Source organism: Erithacus rubecula, assembly GCF_903797595.1.
Source record: "Erithacus rubecula genome assembly, chromosome: 9".
Classification (NCBI taxonomy): domain Eukaryota; kingdom Metazoa; phylum Chordata; class Aves; order Passeriformes; family Muscicapidae; genus Erithacus; species Erithacus rubecula.
Genome location: NC_136660.1, coordinates 29,957,575 through 29,977,291, shown reverse-complemented (window position 1 = coordinate 29,977,291; position 19,717 = coordinate 29,957,575). Strand labels below are relative to the sequence as shown.

Sequence of the window (19,717 nt, the reverse complement as noted above, 5' to 3'; positions counted from 1 at the left end):
CCCCTGCACTGATCTTTCATTTTGCATGCAAAATTGTTTATCTCCCATGCTTAAGTGCAAATTTCTAGTCTCTTGGAACAAAGCATTGCTTAAAACTTAAAGTGAGAGGAATCCTACTGACTCTATGAATACAAAATGTATTTCTAAATACAATAAAAGTATACTTCTGCATGCAAAACTCCATAGTTGTTAATAAAATAATAATGACTTTGCAGAAGAAGTTAAGATCTGGAAATTTCTGCAAGACAACCACAGATCTCAATGTTACAAACATTTCTGTTAAATGGAGACTTCCAGGGTGAGGGGGCAGAAATGCTCAGGAAAATTCCTTTCTCAATCCATAGGTGTGACAGCAACAACATCAGAAGGGAGGACATGAATAGAGAAAGGCATGTATTTGCCTTGATGAGAAAACAGATGTCAGACTTCAACTATAATGCTGCACTAACAAATCTGTGTTCAAAAGAGTGTATTTAGAGCCAATTATTACCTTTACAGTTCCAGCTTATAAAATCACAAGACTAAATTAGGCTTCCATATTATTTTATTTCCCTCTTAAAATATAGCATTGAAGTCCTGCACACATATAAATATCCCTACAGTTTCTTACACACTTTCTATCCATCATTACTTAAAGTGCCCAACTGTGAACATTAAAAGTAAAAACATTACTGTTAAGAGTGGCTATACTTGTAGGAGGACTGGTATTCTGACAATGCAGGCCACTGATTTTACAAAAATCACCTGCAAAAGAATACACCTTCAACAACACGCATCAATATTAACCCTGAAGTCATTTTTCTTTTCCATTCAGCTGATCTAAAAGCAATTAATGTACAGGGTTTATTTTTGAAACATGTCTTTTACATAGTGTAAGAATAAAGGATAAATGCATCACTTTCTTTCTAGCTCCCTCCTTTCCCCACAAAGTGTTTACTGTGTCCCAAGCTGCTATGTTGATTAAAACCAGCTGAAAAGAGCTCCGGAAATGCATGCAACTTAAAATTCACTTAAACACACTTTAAGTCTGAGAGATTTTGACTCCAGCACGTGGCTATGGTTCAGTTGGGTTATTGGATGTGTTTGTCGTAGTGGCAAGATTGGTAAACACTTCTTCCTTGGTTTCAGGCTGATGTCTTTCCATTTTGGTTTCCTCTTTAGCATTTTTATTACTGCTATCTCCCTTGCTCTTGACTACCACAGGTTCAATCTCCATGATTTCCTGTGGTGGCTTAGGCTCTGGCAAATTTGGCTGAAGTCCATCAACTTGAACAGGTTCTGGGACATCTTCTGCTTTCTGTTCAAGTTTTTCCAAAATGGTCTGGACCTTCCTCACACCATCTCTCCTGGCCTGGCGCACATCTGCACGACCCTCAGGGTCCACTGAGTCTAGGGCTAGCAACTCTTTGGTCAAATACTCTTCAATCATCAAGTACTTTTTGTCAGTTTTCTTGCCTTCAAAGGAGTTGACTGCCTGCTCAAGCATTTGTACTTTCTCCAGAATTGCTTCCACTTTCAAAACACCAGGATGTTTCTGAGGTTCTCCTGTTTCCATCGTCTTCGGCGGCGCCGCTTCTTCAGGAGGAGGCTTTTCCTGGGGGGGAGCAGCCTTGGCTGGGGAAGGAGCCTTTTTATCAGCTTTTTCTGCCATGGCTGGAGCCTTCTGGGGGGCTGGTTTGGGATCTGGTTCTTGGTGGGTGACCTGGATTGGGATATACGTGGAGGGTGCCTCTGTTTCAGGTGGTGGGGCTGCCTTGTTTTCAGGCTTCATTTCAGGAGGAGGGGCTGGTCTTGGTGGCTCCTGAGCTGGGACTTGTTGCTGAGAAACCTGGTGAGCAAGGCAAGGTTTGTGTTGAGAAACAGCACTCCTGATTTCCCTCTAAAGAACAAGTAATCTAACACCTAATTTTCTGTACTCCTAGCAGTGCAATTTCACACATACAAGATGATTAATCTTTCCTGAGTGTTGCAGAATTTTACTGTTTTGAAACTGTCCTGAGCAGCTATTGTCACCAATAAACTCTCTCAAACTTTAAATTTCAACCCACCAAATCCTGCCCATGCTCAATAAAATCATCCCCATATGCATTTTTAAAAGACAGGACTTTTGAGCAAAGCCTTTACCTAATTTAAATCAGTTAGATTTCTTGCAACTGACTAACACAGCCAAGATTTCAGCCCCTGTTTCACTAATTAAGGGCTTATCTTTCTTGAAAAGCCAACTACTTTGCTGAGTTTTAATCACATCTTGGGCTATTCTCATCCAATCCCTGTTTTCAGGGCATACCTTTTTTTGTAAGTGCTTATTTTTAATCTTTAACCTATTTCCATGGAGAGGTTACTGTGTCAATCTTATTACACTGTAGTGATTAGAGACTATCCTTGGGATTACTCCAGTTTTAAATCACCCAATCAGAAACCTCTTGAAATTGAGATTAGTTTTGAAATCCTAGCAGAAAACTGAAACTTACGAGATCCGCATTTTCCTCGCCCTGACACCCCCTTTACTCACTTGGGCACATGATTTTGAAAAATAATAAATCCAGCTCTTATGGATTTAAATAGCTGGAGTAAAGCATCTGTATTTTATTTAAAATAAATACCTAAATGGTCTGCACTGAAAGTCTGTTACTGCTTTACCTGTTAAACAAAATTTGATTAGGGAGTGCAAACTCTCACCCACAAAAATAAATTAGCACTGACCTAGAATATGCCATTAAATCTTGAGTCTTCCTTGAGTCTTCATTGTTTTGTCCCAGCCTGGGTTGTCAAAACTATTAACCTAATTCTGCTCCTGTCATTTTTAATGTGAAAAGCCTCTAGAGAGGAAATGAAGGCTTGTTTCTGTACATACCCCCTTCCACACACTCACAGTTTGTCTAATTCCCAGTAGCCTTTCAATTGTAGTTTTAGTAAGAATTCTAACATGGAAAAAAATAATCAATCAGCAGCAGGTTCTGTGACCAAGAACATGCTTCAAGTCAGAAGAATGAAAAGCTCTGGATTTTGCTTATCCTCTTTCTTCACAGCAGAAATTACTTTGTGCATCTGATGCTATCCCCTAAATGGTTCTGAGACATCACTGAAGTATATTTACATGGATGTCCCAAATCTCACAGACCTGGTTTTCTTCTCATAAACATAATGCAACATCAGTGACCTCAGTGCAATTACACCAAATTATACTCTGACAAGAGAAGATTAAATCGTGTGTTAAATCATATTTCAGTGATCCACCACAGTCCTGACAGGTGGAAAGGCAACTTGCTGCTTATCTCAGGATCTTCCAGTCTGTTTAAATCCAGCAGTGGCGATTGCTTTACGTGCTTTCATGTATGTGCTAGTACAAGCTCATTTTCCAGCTCTAGCCACCCTCAGGTCCCTGGCAGGTGACTCACTCTCCCACTCTACATACCTGGGGTCTGTCTACTACAGTCTGCACTCGGATGGGAGCTGGGGGCTGCACCTGGGAGCTCAGCCTGGCCGGGGAGCTCTCGCGGCTGCCGGCGCCTCTCTGCGCCACTCTGAACGGGGACTGCGCCCGCGCCGCCCGGGGCTCCCTCTCCTCCGGCTGGATCTTGTGGAACACGGGCTGGTGGGCCTGGAACTCGCTCTGCTGGCCAGGGTAGTGGGTCTTCTGTGCCTGGTGGTAGGCCTGTGCTGGCTGCCTTGGCATGTTCTCATGGATCACAGGGATTGGGATGTAACCCCGAGGAAGCGGGTGGCTCCCCGCGTTGGCTCTGCCAGAGGTCTGAGGGGAAGCTGTTGGAGGGTCGGATGCTCCAGGAGGTTGAGGCTGCCATGAAAATAAAAATCCATTATTAAATGTTAACCACTGTGTGCTCACAGGACTTTTCATTTCTAAAGAGAAAAGGGGGCAATCGTGATAGAAACTGAACCTGTGTTTCCGGCATGCAAAGACTCCATTTCCCTGGATTTTTTGGCCAAGAGCCTCATTAGACAAACCACATAAGTTGTGAGAGCATCATTATAACAAGTAGAAACCTGAGTTACAGCATTCCCAGCCCTGAAATGAGCAGGGAGTGGATGCTCAGTCAGAATGTTTGCTGCTTTTGCATGGCTGTTCCTGTCTAAACCTGCTAAATTTGAGGTAAACTGAAGCTAAGCAAACAAATTTCACATTAGAGACAAACCCAAACCCCTAAGAGCATACAACACTGACTTCTGATCCTGGCCACACAAACTGATTTTGTATGTTTTGTTGGGTGTTTTTTTTTTTTTTTTTTAGAGCATGTCATTAATTTGGTAATGCAGACATGGCTAATTCCCCTTTGCCCACTCTCCTGTGAAAGGCCAGACTGAAGCTGTGAGAGGAGAGGGCAGGCAAGGCAGGAGACAAGGGGAACAAGGCCTCTCTTTTGGAGCTGATAAACTGCTCAGCTGCCCATGGAACCTTGAATAAATAAATGATGGTTTGGATTACAGCACCCATCAGTGGCACTGCTGATGTGCAGTTTAGAGCCACCAACACTCTGCAGACAAGACAAAGCTGTCCAGAGCTGGGAGAAGGAAAAACTGAGCCTCTTGTCCAGGTAGTGCATGGACAGGCATGGTTAGTCAAGACAGCTGAGAAACCTGCCACAGGATCTTAATTACATTCTTCAAACTCCAAATAGGTTCCAGAGAAAATGCCACCACTGTTGAATTACAGACCTGATATGTTTTCACCTTGGTGAAGGCTGAATTTCCTGCTCATCTTACTTTGAATAAAAATGAGGCTTATATTTCCATATATTACAAGAATACAAATTTGCTAATTCTGTACAGAGAGCAGGCCAAAAATCCCATCTTCTGAAATGCAAAACAAGCAGGGTGACTTTTTTTCAAAGAAGCTCATAGTCTGAAAATATTTTCACATGCCACTGAAGGACAAAAATACTTTACAAATCACTTTTAAATCTGCATGTATGCAAATCCATTACATACAACTGAAATTTGTAATTAGGAAGCAAAGATCTTCTGAAGTGGCCTGGGTTGTTAGCTGACTGGACACTTGTCTCTCTCACTTTGTTCACCCAGTTTGACTCATGGCACAGAACACAAGAGACTTGTCTGCATCCTCCACTTGTGGGGGAACCCTTACAAACCCTAAAACAGCCCTCCCCTGCCACAGGGCCTGCTCAGCTCTGCATTTCTCTCTGCAGAATCATTCCAGAACAGAATTGGGCGATGCTAGAAAAATCCCATCCATACTTATACTGCCACGACTGTGCACTTCCAGTACTCTGGAAGTGTTGGGAAAACACAGTCCTGAGGCGAGCTGGGCTTTCCCAAGGCTGAGCTGCCCGTGTGACATTGAGAGCCCGGCAGCAGGCTGAGCCCGGCCCAGGCTGAGCCCGGCCCAGGCAGAGCCCGGCAGCAGGCTGAGCCCGGCCCAGGCAGAGCCCGGCAGCAGGCTGAGCCCGGCAGCAGGCTGAGCCCGGCAGCAGGCTGAGCCCGGCAGCAGGCTGAGCCCGGCAGCAGGCTGAGCCAGGCCCAGGCTGAGCCCGGCAGCAGGCTGAGCCCGGCCCAGGCAGAGCCCGGCCCAGGCAGAGCCCGGCAGCAGGCTGAGCCAGGCCCAGGCTGAGCCCGGCAGCAGGCTGAGCCCGGCCCAGGCAGAGCCCGGCAGCAGGCTGAGCCCGGCAGCAGGCTGAGCCCGGCAGCAGGCTGAGCCCGGCAGCAGGCTGAGCCCGGCAGCAGGCTGAGCCCGGCAGCAGGCTGAGCCCGGCAGCAGGCTGAGCCCGGCAGCAGGCTGAGCCCGGCAGCAGGCTGAGCCCGGCAGCAGGCTGAGCCCGGCAGCAGGCTGAGCCCGGCCCAGGCAGAGCCCGGCCCAGGCAGAGCCAGGCCCAGGCAGAGCCAGGCCCAGGCTGAGCCCGGCCCAGGCTGAGCCCGGCAGCAGGCTGAGCCTCACCTCGGGTCCGTGCGCGGCCGGCGCCGCAGCTGCCGGTGTCTGTCCACATTGTTTATCGGCCTCCGCCGGCGACTCGGGGCCACCATAGGCACCCCTGGGGGGCGGCTGAGCCTGGCCCGGGCTGGGCACGGCCTCTGCCTTGTACCTCTGGGGCCCTGGCTGCGGGCAGGAGAAGCAGGGGTGCTGCTGCCGGCCGTCCACGCCCTCGTGGATGACGGGAATGGGGATGTAGCCCGCCCGCAGCTTGGGGTAGCCCGCGTGTCCTTCTCGCGCCGCCGGCTGCTTGGGGCTCTCTCGAGATGGGCCATTTGCTGAGGACTGGCCTTCCTGCAAGGGAACACAGCACAGAGCACTTGTTGGTAAGAGAAAGCTGCCCTAAAGGTCTGTCCTAAAAGCAGCATGGGCTGTGCATGGGGAGCTCAGAGCCTCTCTTTGCAGGGCAGCCGACAGCAGGTGACAATGCTGCAGACAAGCAGATTTTTTAACTTCCTCCCCACTTCTCATAAGCATTCACTTGTGCTTTGAAATATCTGCCTAATTCCACCTGGATGTCTTATTTATCATGCATCACTAGCACTTAGCCACCAGACCACACTCTACAGAGGGAGCTCATCCAATTCAAACCAGTACTGATGGGACCAAAGACATTTCCTCTCACAACACATCTCTGCTACATATGAAAAGACACTTGCAAGGAAGACTAATCCAAACAGAAGCACAAGTTTTCTTGTTATCACTCTTCCCACTGGCTATTTGAAGAGATACTGACACTGCACACTGAAAATGTATTCACTTCCAGCTAAGAGGGATCTGGTTCAGTAAATACTGATGGAGAGGGAACAGGAAGACAGGATAGCTCAACAAAGAGGAAAACACTGAAAAGCAAGTTTTAAAAATCCCTGTGTTGTCTGAGCACACTCACTGGACAATGTCAAAGCTCTGGCAAGGCTGGAAGTGGCTTGTACTAAGAGCCCTCACAAGTCCTGCAGTAAGTTCTTCCTGCATCGGTCATTCTATTTTGAGACCCCGCAAGGGCCAAGTTCCAGATGTATCTCTAAGTCAGATCATATAACAAGCACCTCTGTCATTCAGAGGGTAATGTCATTATTCAGTAAGAGGAGAATTTAATAAGGGGACATATGGTGCAAGTGTTGGAAACCCTATTTTTAAAGAGGTGTTTAAGCTGCAAAAATATTTCATGTTGCTCCTGTACCCATTAACACACTAATTCATCAGGAATTCACTATTTTACCAACCAGATTATAAGTGTTTTTCCTATAAGATAGTATCACCTCAAAAAATGATTTCTGAGAATTCTTCTTAGCAATAAAACTGCAGAGAATAGAGGCTGTTGTTTACATAAACTAATAAAAAAAAACACAGAAAAGAACAAGTTCAAAGTCTGAGCCTCATTGTTCCATTTCCTTTTACTCATTTGAAAAAAAAAAAAAAAAAACCCTCCACAAAGGAAGAACTCTAGAAGAGGCACTAGAAAGTTCGCAGAGAGAAGCAATCTGAAGTTGGCTTTCCCAGCTGCAGAGCAGGGATGATCTCATGCCAACGTCTGCACCGGGATCTAGGGATGAGTCATTTTAAATTCACCCTACCAGGAAACCACAGTGCTCTGCTCCACTCCGACTGCCCGGGGGCTTTCAGAACCCCCCACACCAACAGCACTTCGCTTCCACCTGGCCCCACAGCTCCGCCAGGGTTCAGAGGAACACGCTGTTATGTCAGCAAGCTGCGTTTGCTGGAATATCAATCAGAGGTGTGCTGAGCAGGCAGCGCGGCCAGGCCGTGCCGGAGCCGCCGGTTCCTGCGGGCAGCGGCACCGCGGTGCTCCTGGCCGGGGCACTCCGCACCAACCGAGCAGCCCCCGCCCCTGCCCGCCGCTAGGAAAGGGAGATTCCCCAACTTCCAGCGGCTCCGCGGCAAGGCTTTGGGAGCTGGCTGGGCCAGCAGCACCTACAGGTGCTCAGCATGAGAGGCTGCCAGCCAGAGCTCCGCCCGGGTGCACAGCCCAGAAGGGAGTACGGGTTTTGGGGTCTGCATTGTCTTTAATGGCTCCGTTTGGGGATAATGCCTCCAGTCAATGATAAATCATTCAACATGGACAGTGTCCCACTTCCCCCACCTTCCACAAACCCCCCGAAAGACTCCAGCCATGGCCTTCCCCTCCCTTGTTTTCATGTCCAGACCTGCGAGGCTGCCCTTGTTTTGAACCTTCTTAGCAGTCTGAGAAATCTGCCACTGCAACTTAAGCCCTGCTAGCAGATACAAAGAGGCAGCCCAGACCCAAAGCAAAAATCAGGTTGGACTGCTTTTTCAAAGGATCCAGTTTATAAATTAAGTTAAAGCTTCTGTCAATACTTTGGGGTTTTTTGTTTTGTTGCTTTCTATTTTTTAATAGACTATACTCCCATGATTCCTCATGTATTCTTACAGCTTCAGACAACACCTGCTGCTCCTGTGGAAAGTTAGTATTTCCAACTTGTCCTTTGTTGCAGGCTTTTTTCCCCTGTAGTCAGGTCTAACCACAGAGGCCTCGACTGTGCAGTCATACTGGACCAGCCCCCGGTAAAAGAACAAACACAGCGTCCTTGTTTTTCCCACCATCCGTGGCCCCGAGGCACAGATCAGGTTTAGGAAAGGTGCTCTCATCACAATTGCACTTCCTGATCTACATTGTCCCCTTCAACACTTAATTAATACTTAACTCTACAAACAGTTGCCTACATTAGCCACTTTGTATCACCACATCTTTAACATTCTTTCTTCCCTGTTTCTTTTCTTCCCACTGCCCAACATTCACAAACACATACAATCCAGGTATTCCGAAACTCCCATGGCAGGGAATGACACCACTAAGGAGCCCTTGGGTTCAAAGAGATGCTGCCAGTGGTTCAGGTCTGTATTTGGTGAGAATCTGACAGCAGGGAGTGCGTGCAGATCCCAGTGTCCCTGTCCCCAAACTTCTGGCTAAAGCAGTTCTGTTTTGTGCAGGAGAGCCTGTGTTTCCAGCCTGGGCAAACAGGTTCGGGAAGAGAATTCAGGAGAAGCTCAGGTGTGCCTGAGGACACTGTGGCAATGGGGAGGAATGGAATCAAGCTCTGGAAAACTTATTTTAACACTACATTAAAGAAACTCACAGGTTTCCCCCTAATGCTTTAATTCCACAGCACAGCCAGCACAACAAAAAGTAGCCGTTTTTTTATTTTATTTGCCTTCAAAACCATGCAGTTGTTGCTTGTTACATGAACAAACTTGTTACCTAGAAAAAGTACAGAGCTCACATTTAACTCCAATCTGCACAAAGAGAAATGCCCAAATGAATGCAAGTCTTAATCCATCACCCTTCCCAGTTTAAGCGTGGAAAAAAAATGAACCCAACTAAGGTTTCTGATTTAAAACAAATCTAAGCAAATTTCTCCTGCCCTCATCTAAGAAAACAAGAAGTTCCTTAAAACTGAGAGTAGCTACAAGCAGTGGAGTATCAACTAATTTTCAGTAAGTACCAAGACTGACCATCACCAATCCCAGCTGTGATCACACACTTCATTCACCTTGAAGACAGAGAATCCCACAAAAGGAAGGAGCACAAAAATGCAAAAACTGCACAACAACTCTAGCCAAGATTTCAGGAAGCCCGAAATGCCCTCAGGAGCTCCAACCCAGTGCAGCAGTTCAGGAGGTGCTGGGGCAAGTGCTGACAGCCTGGCAAAGAGGGTTTGTCCCAGCTGCAGAGGGACGGTGGCTGTGCCTGCAGAGCTGCTGGGGCAGCGACAGCGCTCTCTCCTCCCAGAGCAGGACCCGCGTTTGTTGTGAGGCCATCACCAGGATAAATAAAGGTGCAGCCAGCACGAGTTGTGCAACTGGAAAAAACACTTCATACCCCCACATCCTAGTGCTGGCTTCCCGTGGGAAGGGCACTGTCAGACTGACACTAAAATCCTCCAACTCGCTCCCGTTTTAAGTGAGTTCTGAAGCCATGAGCTGCTGCAATGAAAAAAAAGGACAGCAAGAGCAAAAGCACAACCTTGCACCAGGATTGCCAGTACAGCTGCACTACCTGGAGGGGATAATGGATAGTGTGCCCCAAGCCTGCTCAAGTGTTATTCCAGACTCAAACACAGAAACCTGCAAATTCAGTCACTGCTGATGCCAGCAAATTGCCACTGGAGTTTTCCAGATGGCTCTACCATTCAAATTAAGTTTGCCAAAATATTCTGTGTTCATGTTAAATTACTTGAATAGTTCTATCAAATTCAGAATCTCCCTTTTGAGATCTTTACATAATACAATTTTAATTCCTTTAATACTAAAATAGTTTACAGAGTAAAGCCTGAAAGCCTCCTTTGCTGCCATCACATTCTTGCATTTTTCTTAGCCTGTACTGATGTTATTTGCAGTACAGTAGTACAGTCATTTAAGTCTGTAAAGCACTTTATTCACAAATGTAGCTCCCCTGTAGCTCTTGCAGAGCAGCAGTGCAAGTATTTAAATTGTACTTGCTTTGTAAATATAATCTAGCAAGGGAAAAACAAAATTTACCAACACTGCCAAGAGATTAAACAATTTTCTATATGCCAACAGATGGTCCACTGACTCCAGTATTTTTCTGAGCTCCTAAGTAAGCTGCTGCTATTGAGTACCAGGCAAACAATTCTTCTGGTTGTTCAAATGACTGAGAAAATACCAGTACAAAATCTTACAAAAATCTTAATTGAGAACACACCTTTTATAACTTTAAGCCCAAATCCTATATATTTAGGAAGAAAGGAATAGCATGATTCTGTTCTTTCACAATTAAATACAGCAATATAACCAAAATGAGTGACATAAGCAAGTTTTGTCCACACACTTGCTCAAACCTGTATTTTATCAGAAATTGCCATGAATAACCAAAAAACCCAAACAGTGGCACCCAGTATTCAAATTAAGAATGAAATAACTGTTCTATTTACTAGAGAAAAAAAACCTTTTTTGTCATAGAAAGGCAAAATTTTAACTACTGGAATTAGATTCCACATTCACTTTTACTTTACTTCTGGCCAGACCTTCTTTCTTTGTCTGTTGCATAAACTACAAGAGTACTACACTAGCTTTGCTACCAATGGAAATCAACATATCCCAAGTATTTCTAAGAAGTTCCTCACCAGTGCTGTGTGTTTGAATGTATTAATAGCACAACATCAGCATGAGCTGGGTTTTACCAACACTTCCCAGAGAACTACACGAGCTGGAAGGAACCCAGTGATTTACTCTCAGTGCTGACTCCAAACTTCTTCCAGCCCTGCCTCAGCTGCTGCAGACATTTGCATTCTCACCCTTTTACTCACAGTTTGTGCTTAAATATATAGACTGAGCACATAGGCATCTGAGCAAGATATCATTAGCTAATGACTGAAGGAAACCATGAATAAGCTTAGTTGCATGAGCTGTCTCAGTAGACCCTGGTGTCAGATGCATCATGTAACCCAATTACAGGCCAAGCTGCTTTTGATGTTCTACTTGCTGAATGCTGAGTTTTATTTCCCAACATACACATGTGTAGGCAAACAGGCCTTTTGTTCTCTCTTGTAATTACCAAGTTGTATTATACAAGTATTACATTAACATTTGCTCTAACCCATGCCATTAGAAATAAATAAACACTAGTAAAAACTGAAGGAGAAAACTAAACCTAAGCTTTTCACAAGAGAGAACCTTACTGGAGAAAATATGTTGGCTATCTTGCAGATCAATCTTGTTGCAGGAACAAAACCTGTCCTCTTTTAATCACTAGGAGGATTCTTTCAGAAGCTAAAATGCCTTGGCAAAACATGACAACACCTGCCCTGTGTGCCCATGAGTGGAAGCTGGCACTGAAAGCACCCATGGGCCAAACTGAACATGTCTGAGAAAGAAACAATGACTGCTCCGAGGAGCAGAGAGCTCTTGGAGAGCTGGGATCACCAACCACCCACCCACCAGCTTTAGTGGATGGAGTTAGAGAAAAGCCCTTTAGAGCACTAACACAAATATCCTTGTCAAGGGTGATGAGAATGACACTTTATTCAGTTATTTCTGGTCACTGCCTCATTATTAAAAAGCAGGTGGTCAAACTGCTGCTTTTCTGTTAGTTATGACCCAGGAATCTGAAATACATCAGAAAGTACAAGCCTCAAAAATTAGCAAAACAATGCCTCATAAAAAAAATTGAAAAAAAGAACAAGCAGATAATGGTTGAAGAGTGGGCTATGAATTTCAGTTTATAGTCAGGTTCCACATTTTCATCTAAAATTTCATTTTGTACACAGCTTTCTGACTTCACTTCCTTAAAGAGCAATTTTCCAACACTATAAAAGCACTTGCTACATTGCACCCCATTTATTAATTATAAGGCTTTGCCATCAGCCATTAAAAAAACCCCACATTTTTGTGCTACCTGGTCCACTGGATGGTACCAGACAAGTCTCTTCCCCACCCCATGTCTGATTTTCCTGTCTATAAAACCAAGAAGGAAAAATAGAAATAATCAAACCAACAGCTCCTGCAACACATTTAAGACACAGCATTTTTCCTTTTGCCTGTAATTAAGAAATGTGATCTGTGTGAACAAGCCACTTCTTTTAACTTACATTTTACCTTTACCTTGGCACAGCTTACCTACAGAGTGATTCTGCCTGCACAGCCCAAAGCATACTGGATTGTTACCTGCCTTATCATGGCTCAAGTGGGAACAATTCTATTTTTGCCACGTAGTCATGGAAAAGTTCTGCCTGTGCACACAAGTGTTAAAAATACAGTTCCTAGGTAAGAATGCTGCCACCTGGCACAAGTATTCTTCCTTTGTCCTTTAGAGGAACTCGGTGCCAGGAGTTACACAGAGCCCTGCAACACCTTCCCTGCTTTTCCTCTTGCATTATCTCCAGTATCACTTCTCCATGTTCCTGTCTCTTATTTCTGATTAGACCCACCCCTTGTTCTCAGGTTAATTGATATGTCCATAAGTTAACTCCCTGCTCACCATGTCCTGTCAGGGGGAGCTTTAAATAACTACATCAAACAGCTGCAGGGAATCTGGGCAAAGCCAGGACACAACCCTCCAAAAAAATCCCCTACTGATGATTTTACCATTGCTACCTATTAAGCCTTTTCTGTGAAGTACCTTTTAAATCCAGTAACTAACTTATTAGCCAGCCAGAATGCACAGCAGCATTAGAAATGTAAAAACACTGCAGGAGGAAGAGACTTTAATCGTAACTAAGCTGACCTCACATTCCCTTCCCCTGAGGAAAACCACTGTGAGAGGGACAGCTTCAGAGAGGCTGTTCTGACCTCTCAATGCAATTTCTAATTTGGTCTACCAAGGATTTTTCAGTCAACTTGACCATGAGAAGTCAGTGCTCAAAAATAAGCCCACTGCTAAAGAGATGCGAACTGCGTGACTTCAGATTTATTTGGGGAAGCAGAGAGAAAAGAGATGCAGCAGCCATGAAGGGAGAGGATGGAAACTTAGGTGTAGTCAGTTGTTCCCCAATGAAGCATCAGCAGCAGGGTGAGATGGTTTCTTCTTCCTTTGTTTAGGCCTGTGCACTCATTGCTGCAGCCAATACTGATCATAGATCACTTTTATGGCTGCTCCCTGACTCGTGCCTGGCTGCTGCAGCTTTTATCTCAAACCCAAGGCACCAGTGAGCTATTGATCACTTCAATATCCATCAGCCAGGCTCAGCACAGTCAATTCCTTTGGTTTATTTTTAGCTGCATTATATTTCCCAGAGAATAATGTGGAAATAACACTTCAAAGGGGCATCAATAAATACCTATACAAACCTTCTTTGTTTTCTTCTTTATACACAATCTATTTTTATCAACACTTTGAGGAACACCAAGTTACTAATTTAATGTCATAAGACAATCCTGCAGGAAGTAGGCAGAGCTCTGATACCCTAAGTTAGCACAGAAAACAACTACAACAAATAAGCATAGGAAATCAGTAATTATATTTTAAAAAAAAAGGAAGAGTGACACTGCTAGTAAACACATTTTTTACTAGATGTACATACATCTTTGCAGTATTGATTGTATCTTGCTTCATAAATGTCTTACTGTTAATTAATCAGATCCTTGAAAGAAAATCATTAGCCTACCAAGAAGCTTCATTAATAAATAATTTTTGTCACTTGCAAAGTTATCCCTTATTTCTCACTGAAACATCATAAGATTTTTTCCCTTTTTCTCATGAAGGGCTCCCCAATCCATCCTTATGCTGCAGTGATTTCTTACATGTAAGAGAAATAAACATGAAGAACGACACCCATCCTTTACATGGGTAAAAACAAAAAGGGCCAGACTGAATGAAAAAATAGCAGAGAGCCATCTGATTTCACAAACACACCTAAAATACAGATCAAAATGCAAAGCCAAGGTCTGGTTTTGTTGCTTTAAAATGCCTTTGTCATGGGTTAAAATTTCAGAAGAGCCACTTCAACTTTTACCTGATTATGTATCTGGCACAGATTACTGCAGTCAGCATGGCTGCACTGATGTTAAGCCTGGGTAAGTGAGAAGACCAAGATCAAGCACTTGGGAACAACAGGACTTTATTATGACACTGCCTCAGCTACATTCTTACTCCAGTAGAAAAACCCAGTTAGCCCTAGATCTGTGCTCCAGCCATTGCCCACTGACAGTGTAACACCTCATTTCATTGCCTAATCTCTTCAGAAAGGAGCAAACAATCACACAATATTGGTAGATATAGAGCAAGACCACTTCAAAGGTGGTAAAAAGTTGCTAATTTCACTGTCAGATTTCAGCAAAAGCAATGCAGTGATGGAGTCAGCACAAGTTTGTATAATCATCCTTGAAAAGGTGCATGAAGTCTGACAGATGCAGTCAACTTTTGTGATTCTCACATCATTTCTAAAAGCCCCAAGCTCTCACTTCAGCTAAGCTGAGAATGAAGGGAATCAGAAAGCTCTCCCCATCAAATTTGGTTTTTTGCTTTTATTTGTGGTTATGTCCTTCCTACCTGTTTAGGTATCAACAGAAGCCTGATGTCTTCAAAAATCCTTGCAGGATTTGAAATTCAATGTCAGTGGGTAATTTGCCTTCCTTGGCATTGCCTAGCTAAGAGAATATTTAGGAAATATTTTCCTTGGGCCTGATTCTAAGATTCTTTTGCTAACTAGTACCTGTTCTTGAGAAATGCTCTGGTACTCAAACTGATGATTTCAGCAGCTGTCCATGAATTCCATCACATACATTTAACTCCAGGCTCTGATAAATGGCTCTGTGAAAGCACTTACACACAACATCTCTACCACCATAAACTGCAGGACTTTTAGATAGGAACTTCCAAAAATCAACAGTTCATCTCCAGAGGCATCTTTGTCTCTAAGTGAAGAAACCCAAAGCACACATTCCTCCTTACAGCCAGGAATAACAGATTTTCCTGTTTGGAAAAGACTGTATCCCACAAAAGCTGATGTAGCTTTTTGTACCTGTGACAGCCCTTGCAGTTGGCAGAAGAGGCACAGAGGCACTTTCCATTACCACAGACTTCACAGGAGATAGGGGTGAAAATTTGTTTTGTTTCAGGCACCCACTCAAGCAGAGGGCTGATCCATCAGACAGCTTCCAACTCTCCTCACATAATTACTGAAAGCAGCTTGAATCAGACTGCTCTACTAAATGAGTTAGTCTCAAGTGGTATTCCTGGAACAAAAGGCTTTGAGTAAACAGCACACTTTTCTTTTCAAGTACATTCTATGGTTATAAAAACCACATTATTTTTATTTTTACTACCATAACAGCCAGTGTTAGCAGGTGCCTTCAAAAAAGGAGAGAAAACACTTTCTGTGCTAGTCTCAATATTCTTATTATCAATTTACATTTTCCAAAGATCTGTGTATTAATACTAGAATTTATTCATAGATCAAACAAACTAGCACATAAAGAGCTGCAAAGGGGGTTAATTCGTGCTACAGAAGTACGTCCCTTCCTTTTCAAGGCCAGCTGCTCTCACACTGAGCTTTCAGTCACGGTCTGCACTCGCAAACCGGGCAATTACTATTTTAAGAAACGGTAAGTTCGTAAAATAATTAACACTTCTTGTGCGCTGCACTCCTCACGTTGTACATAAGGCAAGGGAAGAAAAAACCTCCAACAGAGGTCGGGTGCAGCCGCACCAGCGGCTTCCCTGCTGTTCCCCGAGTCCGTCTCCAGCTCATCGGGGCTCCCCCGGCCCCATCCCTGCTATATCCCCCCAGTTCACCGGGGCTCTCATTGCCCCATCCCTGTTATATCCCCCCAGTTCACCGGGGCTCTCATTGCCCCATCCCTGTTATATCCCCCCAGTTCACCGGGGTTCCCCCGGCCCCATCCCTGCTATATCCCCCCAGCACACCGGGGCTCTCATTGCCCCATCCCTGTTATATCCCCCCAGTTCACCGGGGCTCTCATTGCCCCATCCCTGTTATATCCCCCAGCTCACCGGGGCTCTCATTGCCCCATCCCTGCTATATCCCCCAGTTCACCGGGGTTCCCCCGGCCCCATCCCTGTTATATCCCCCCAGTTCACCGGGGCTCTCATTGCCCCATCCCTGCTATATCCCCCAGCACACCGGGGCTCTCATTGCCCCATCCCTGTTATATCCCCCAGCTCACCGGGGCTCTCATTGCCCCATCCCTGTTATATCCCCCCAGTTCACCGGGGCTCTCATTGCCCCATCCCTGTTATATCCCCCAGCTCACCGGGGCTCTCATTGCCCCATCCCTGTTATATCCCCCCAGTTCACCGGGGCTCTCATTGCCCCATCCCTGTTATATCCCCCCAGGTCACCGGGGCTCCCCCGGCCCCATCCCTGCCGTATCCCCCAGTTCACCGGGGCTCCCCCGTTCCCGGCGGCCGCCGGTGCCGGGCTCCGGTCCAGCCCCGCGGAGCTCCGTGCCCGGGACATGCCCGAGCCCCCGGCCGGGAGGGACACCCCGGGAGTGCAGGGGAGCGGAGCAGCCCGGAGTTACGCGATGTTCCGCGCAGAGACCCCGGGGAATCGCTTTCCCACCAGGCAAATCCCACTTGGCTCAAGTTTCCAGCACTTTCGGCCCACAGCCGCCGCGCTGTCGGGTCAGAGGGCTGCGTTCCCCCAAGGAATGGGCTGTATTCCCCAAAAGCCGGAGAGCCTGACCCGAAAGGGTCACTCTGACAGAACCCCGGCCGCTCTCCCCTCCGCGCTCTCCTTCCATGGACATATTTGGACTGAGATGCGGCTTTTCCCCGAGCGTGCTTCGGAACAATCCCGGAGCGGCAGCTGCCGGCAGAGTTTGGGACCAAAGAAAAGAAATCGGGGAAAGAAAATACAAGTCGGAGTCCGAGCCAGATCTCTCCTTTTTTAAAGGCATCCAAAGCTCGGGCAGTTCACAGCTGAAAAATAAATCAGGTTCACCTCTCCCCTGGCAGGCCGGGAGGACTTAACCAACTTTAAATAAACATTACAGGGCCGAGGTATCAAATGATTGAATGCACAAAAAAGGGACTGCAGTGCGTCAGAGACAAAAGGCAGCTCCTGTCCTCACCGCATCGCCACGCACGGGGGGAGCGCGGCCGCTCCGACCCCCCCGCCCCGCCGGGACCCCCGCCCGCCCTACCTGCGGCGCCGCCCGCAGCCGCGGGTCGCTCCAGGTGGTGGTGCGGCTGTTGTGATCCACGAAGAAGGGCCAGCCGGTCTGCGGGTCGATCTTGATCTCCCATCCGGGGGGCAGCGGCTCGCTGCCCTCCATCTGCGGCGGCGGCGGGCTCTGCGCGGCGGCGCTCATGGCGGGGCTCTGCCGGGGGGGCCGCGCCCGCCGCTTTATCCGCCGGGCCGGGGGCGGGGGCGCGGGGCTGGAACTGTCTGGAAACGGCGGCGGCGGGGGAGGGACGAGGGGCGGGACGCGGAGGAGGGCGGGGGACGGCGGAGGAGCCGCTGGCTGGAAACTTCTGGCCGTGTCCGGCGCGGCTCGGCGGACCCCCGGGGTACCGGGGAGGGCTCGCTGGGAGCGCCCCGGGAGCCGCTCTGTGTGCGGGGAGAGCAGGGCTGCTCACCGCGGGCTGAATGCAGCCGCCCTGCCCTGCCCCGGCCCGTCCTTGGGCAGCCCGCAGCCCTCCGAGGCAGCTCCGACCCACTGCCCCGCGCTGAGCCAAAGATCAAAGCTCCTCCCCGAAACGCCCTGCCCCGTGACTGATAATTCGAGGTTGTGGTTGATCAACAACAAAAAATAATGCTTCTCAAGAGAGGGTGTGGGCAGGCGCTGTTGTTCAGATTCAACTGGCTTGAACTTTCTCAGCGCTTTGCAAATGCGTGTCTCTGTCCTCAGTTTCACTTCGAAATACACCTGAAGGCAAAGAGTGTGTCTGCGAGGTTTGAAACAGTGGCTTTCTCGTGGGTGCTCTATCAGCACTCAGTGGGTTTGGTTTGAGGTAACTGTGCTTCACAATTACACCACTTGCAGTCATCTGACAGTCACAGGAGCAGCCACAGATGCCTGTTGATGGTTACTCTAAGAAGAAAAGTGAATGCACAGTGCCACTCAAACGCAGAAGTTACCTTATGCAAAGCTATTTGCTTAGAGGAATTCAAGGTACGAATCCCTCGGAGGTAGATGCTTATTACTGAAGTAGCTCTTTTTTCAAAAAGACCCCTGCCTCTTCACACCCCTGAGCACAGCCAGGATCAAAGAACTCCTGACACTGCTTGCCACTGATGGTCATTCATCTTTTGGCAGGGGGTTTTGTTTATCACACTGAGAAACCAAACAATTGCTGTCAGTTGCTCCTTCATTCCTGCAGCTCTTCCATCCTGTGTTTTCCTTGCTATCAGAACCACACTGCTCCATCACAGACACATTTTTCTGTCCCCACTGTGGTGTGCCCTTGACCCCCAAGTATTATAAATGGATTTATTTTTTTTCTCAGAACATTTACTTGCAGATGTCTGTGTTGCCATCACCTTTTCTGACTCACCTATTTTCTAAGCAACAATTCCCAAGCTTTTCTCATGTCCCAGTCCTGGACTGTGGTGCCTGTCCCTGGCTGTGTTTCCTACCTCTGCTGCCTCTCATGCCCTCTGGTATAAAACCTCTGCTCAGCCTCACCAATGTCAGCAGTCGATTCAAAAGGCATAATATCAGCAATTTATTCTGCTTCTAATCTGCAGAGGAATTTCACTCTCAATTTTGCAACAGAAAGGCAAACTTAGACCATATGTTCCCTGTAGCATATGCCAGAGTCTCTTCCAAATCAACAAAAGCAGCTGATTCAGACACAGGGGACACAGATGTTAAAAAGGTCCTGCAGGAAAATTACTCTAGTAAGTTGAGGAAGTGATACAGATGGGGTTTGGAGCTGAGAGAATGTAAACAAAGGCATGAAGAATGGGGGTCTTTTATTTTACTGCAGCTGGCAGCCAACCATATACTTAGCAGTGCTAATGAATAAGGTCAGCAAGTATGAGAAAAATTAATTAAAGGAAATTTCAAAGGGATATCTAACTTAAGTTAAACATTTTTTTTGGGGGGGGGGCACACCCTGCTAAAAAACAGAGGGGGCTGCATTTCACAGAAATTATCATGGGCAAGTGATTCAAGATTCATTTGAACTGCTGCAGGGTCGACAAGCATCCAGCTGGAAAGAGAACAGTCTGGGCTGACAAGGAAAAACCTTTTCGTGATTGAATTTAGTTGGCAAGACATCATGTTTTTTCTGTTAATTAAATTGTCTTTCCTGACAGGTGGGATTTCTCCTGGTTTCCTGTGCAGGTGAAAGCACTGCCAGCCAGG

At 46.6% G+C, this 19,717-nt stretch overlaps 1 protein-coding gene across 1 annotated transcript; it reads right to left on the bottom strand.

Moving 5' to 3' along the window:
• Positions 1–526: 526 nt before the first annotated feature.
• On the bottom strand, positions 527–18,048 carry BAG3 (BAG cochaperone 3). The gene is made up of 4 exons (XM_079313149.1): positions 17,549–18,048; positions 5,912–6,238; positions 3,416–3,796; positions 527–1,828 (listed from the first exon to the last, which is right to left on the bottom strand). Exons 1-4 carry the CDS (start codon positions 17,714–17,716, stop codon positions 1,055–1,057), a joined length of 1,650 nt encoding a protein of 549 aa, XP_079169275.1. The 5' UTR covers positions 17,717–18,048; the 3' UTR covers positions 527–1,054.
• Between the last annotated feature and the right edge of the window lie 1,669 nt (positions 18,049–19,717).

Coding starts and splice junctions, on each gene's coding strand:
- BAG3 (XM_079313149.1), bottom strand. CDS start 17,716: ATGAGCGCCGCCGCGCAGAGCCCGCCGCCGCCGCAGATGGAGGGCAGC. Junction 3,797..5,911: donor CGGCCGCGCACGGACCCGAG/GTGAGGCTCAGC, acceptor TTTTCATGGCAG/CCTCAACCTCCTGGAGCATC. Junction 1,829..3,415: donor CTGTAGTAGACAGACCCCAG/GTATGTAGAGTG, acceptor CTTGCTCACCAG/GTTTCTCAGCAACAAGTCCC.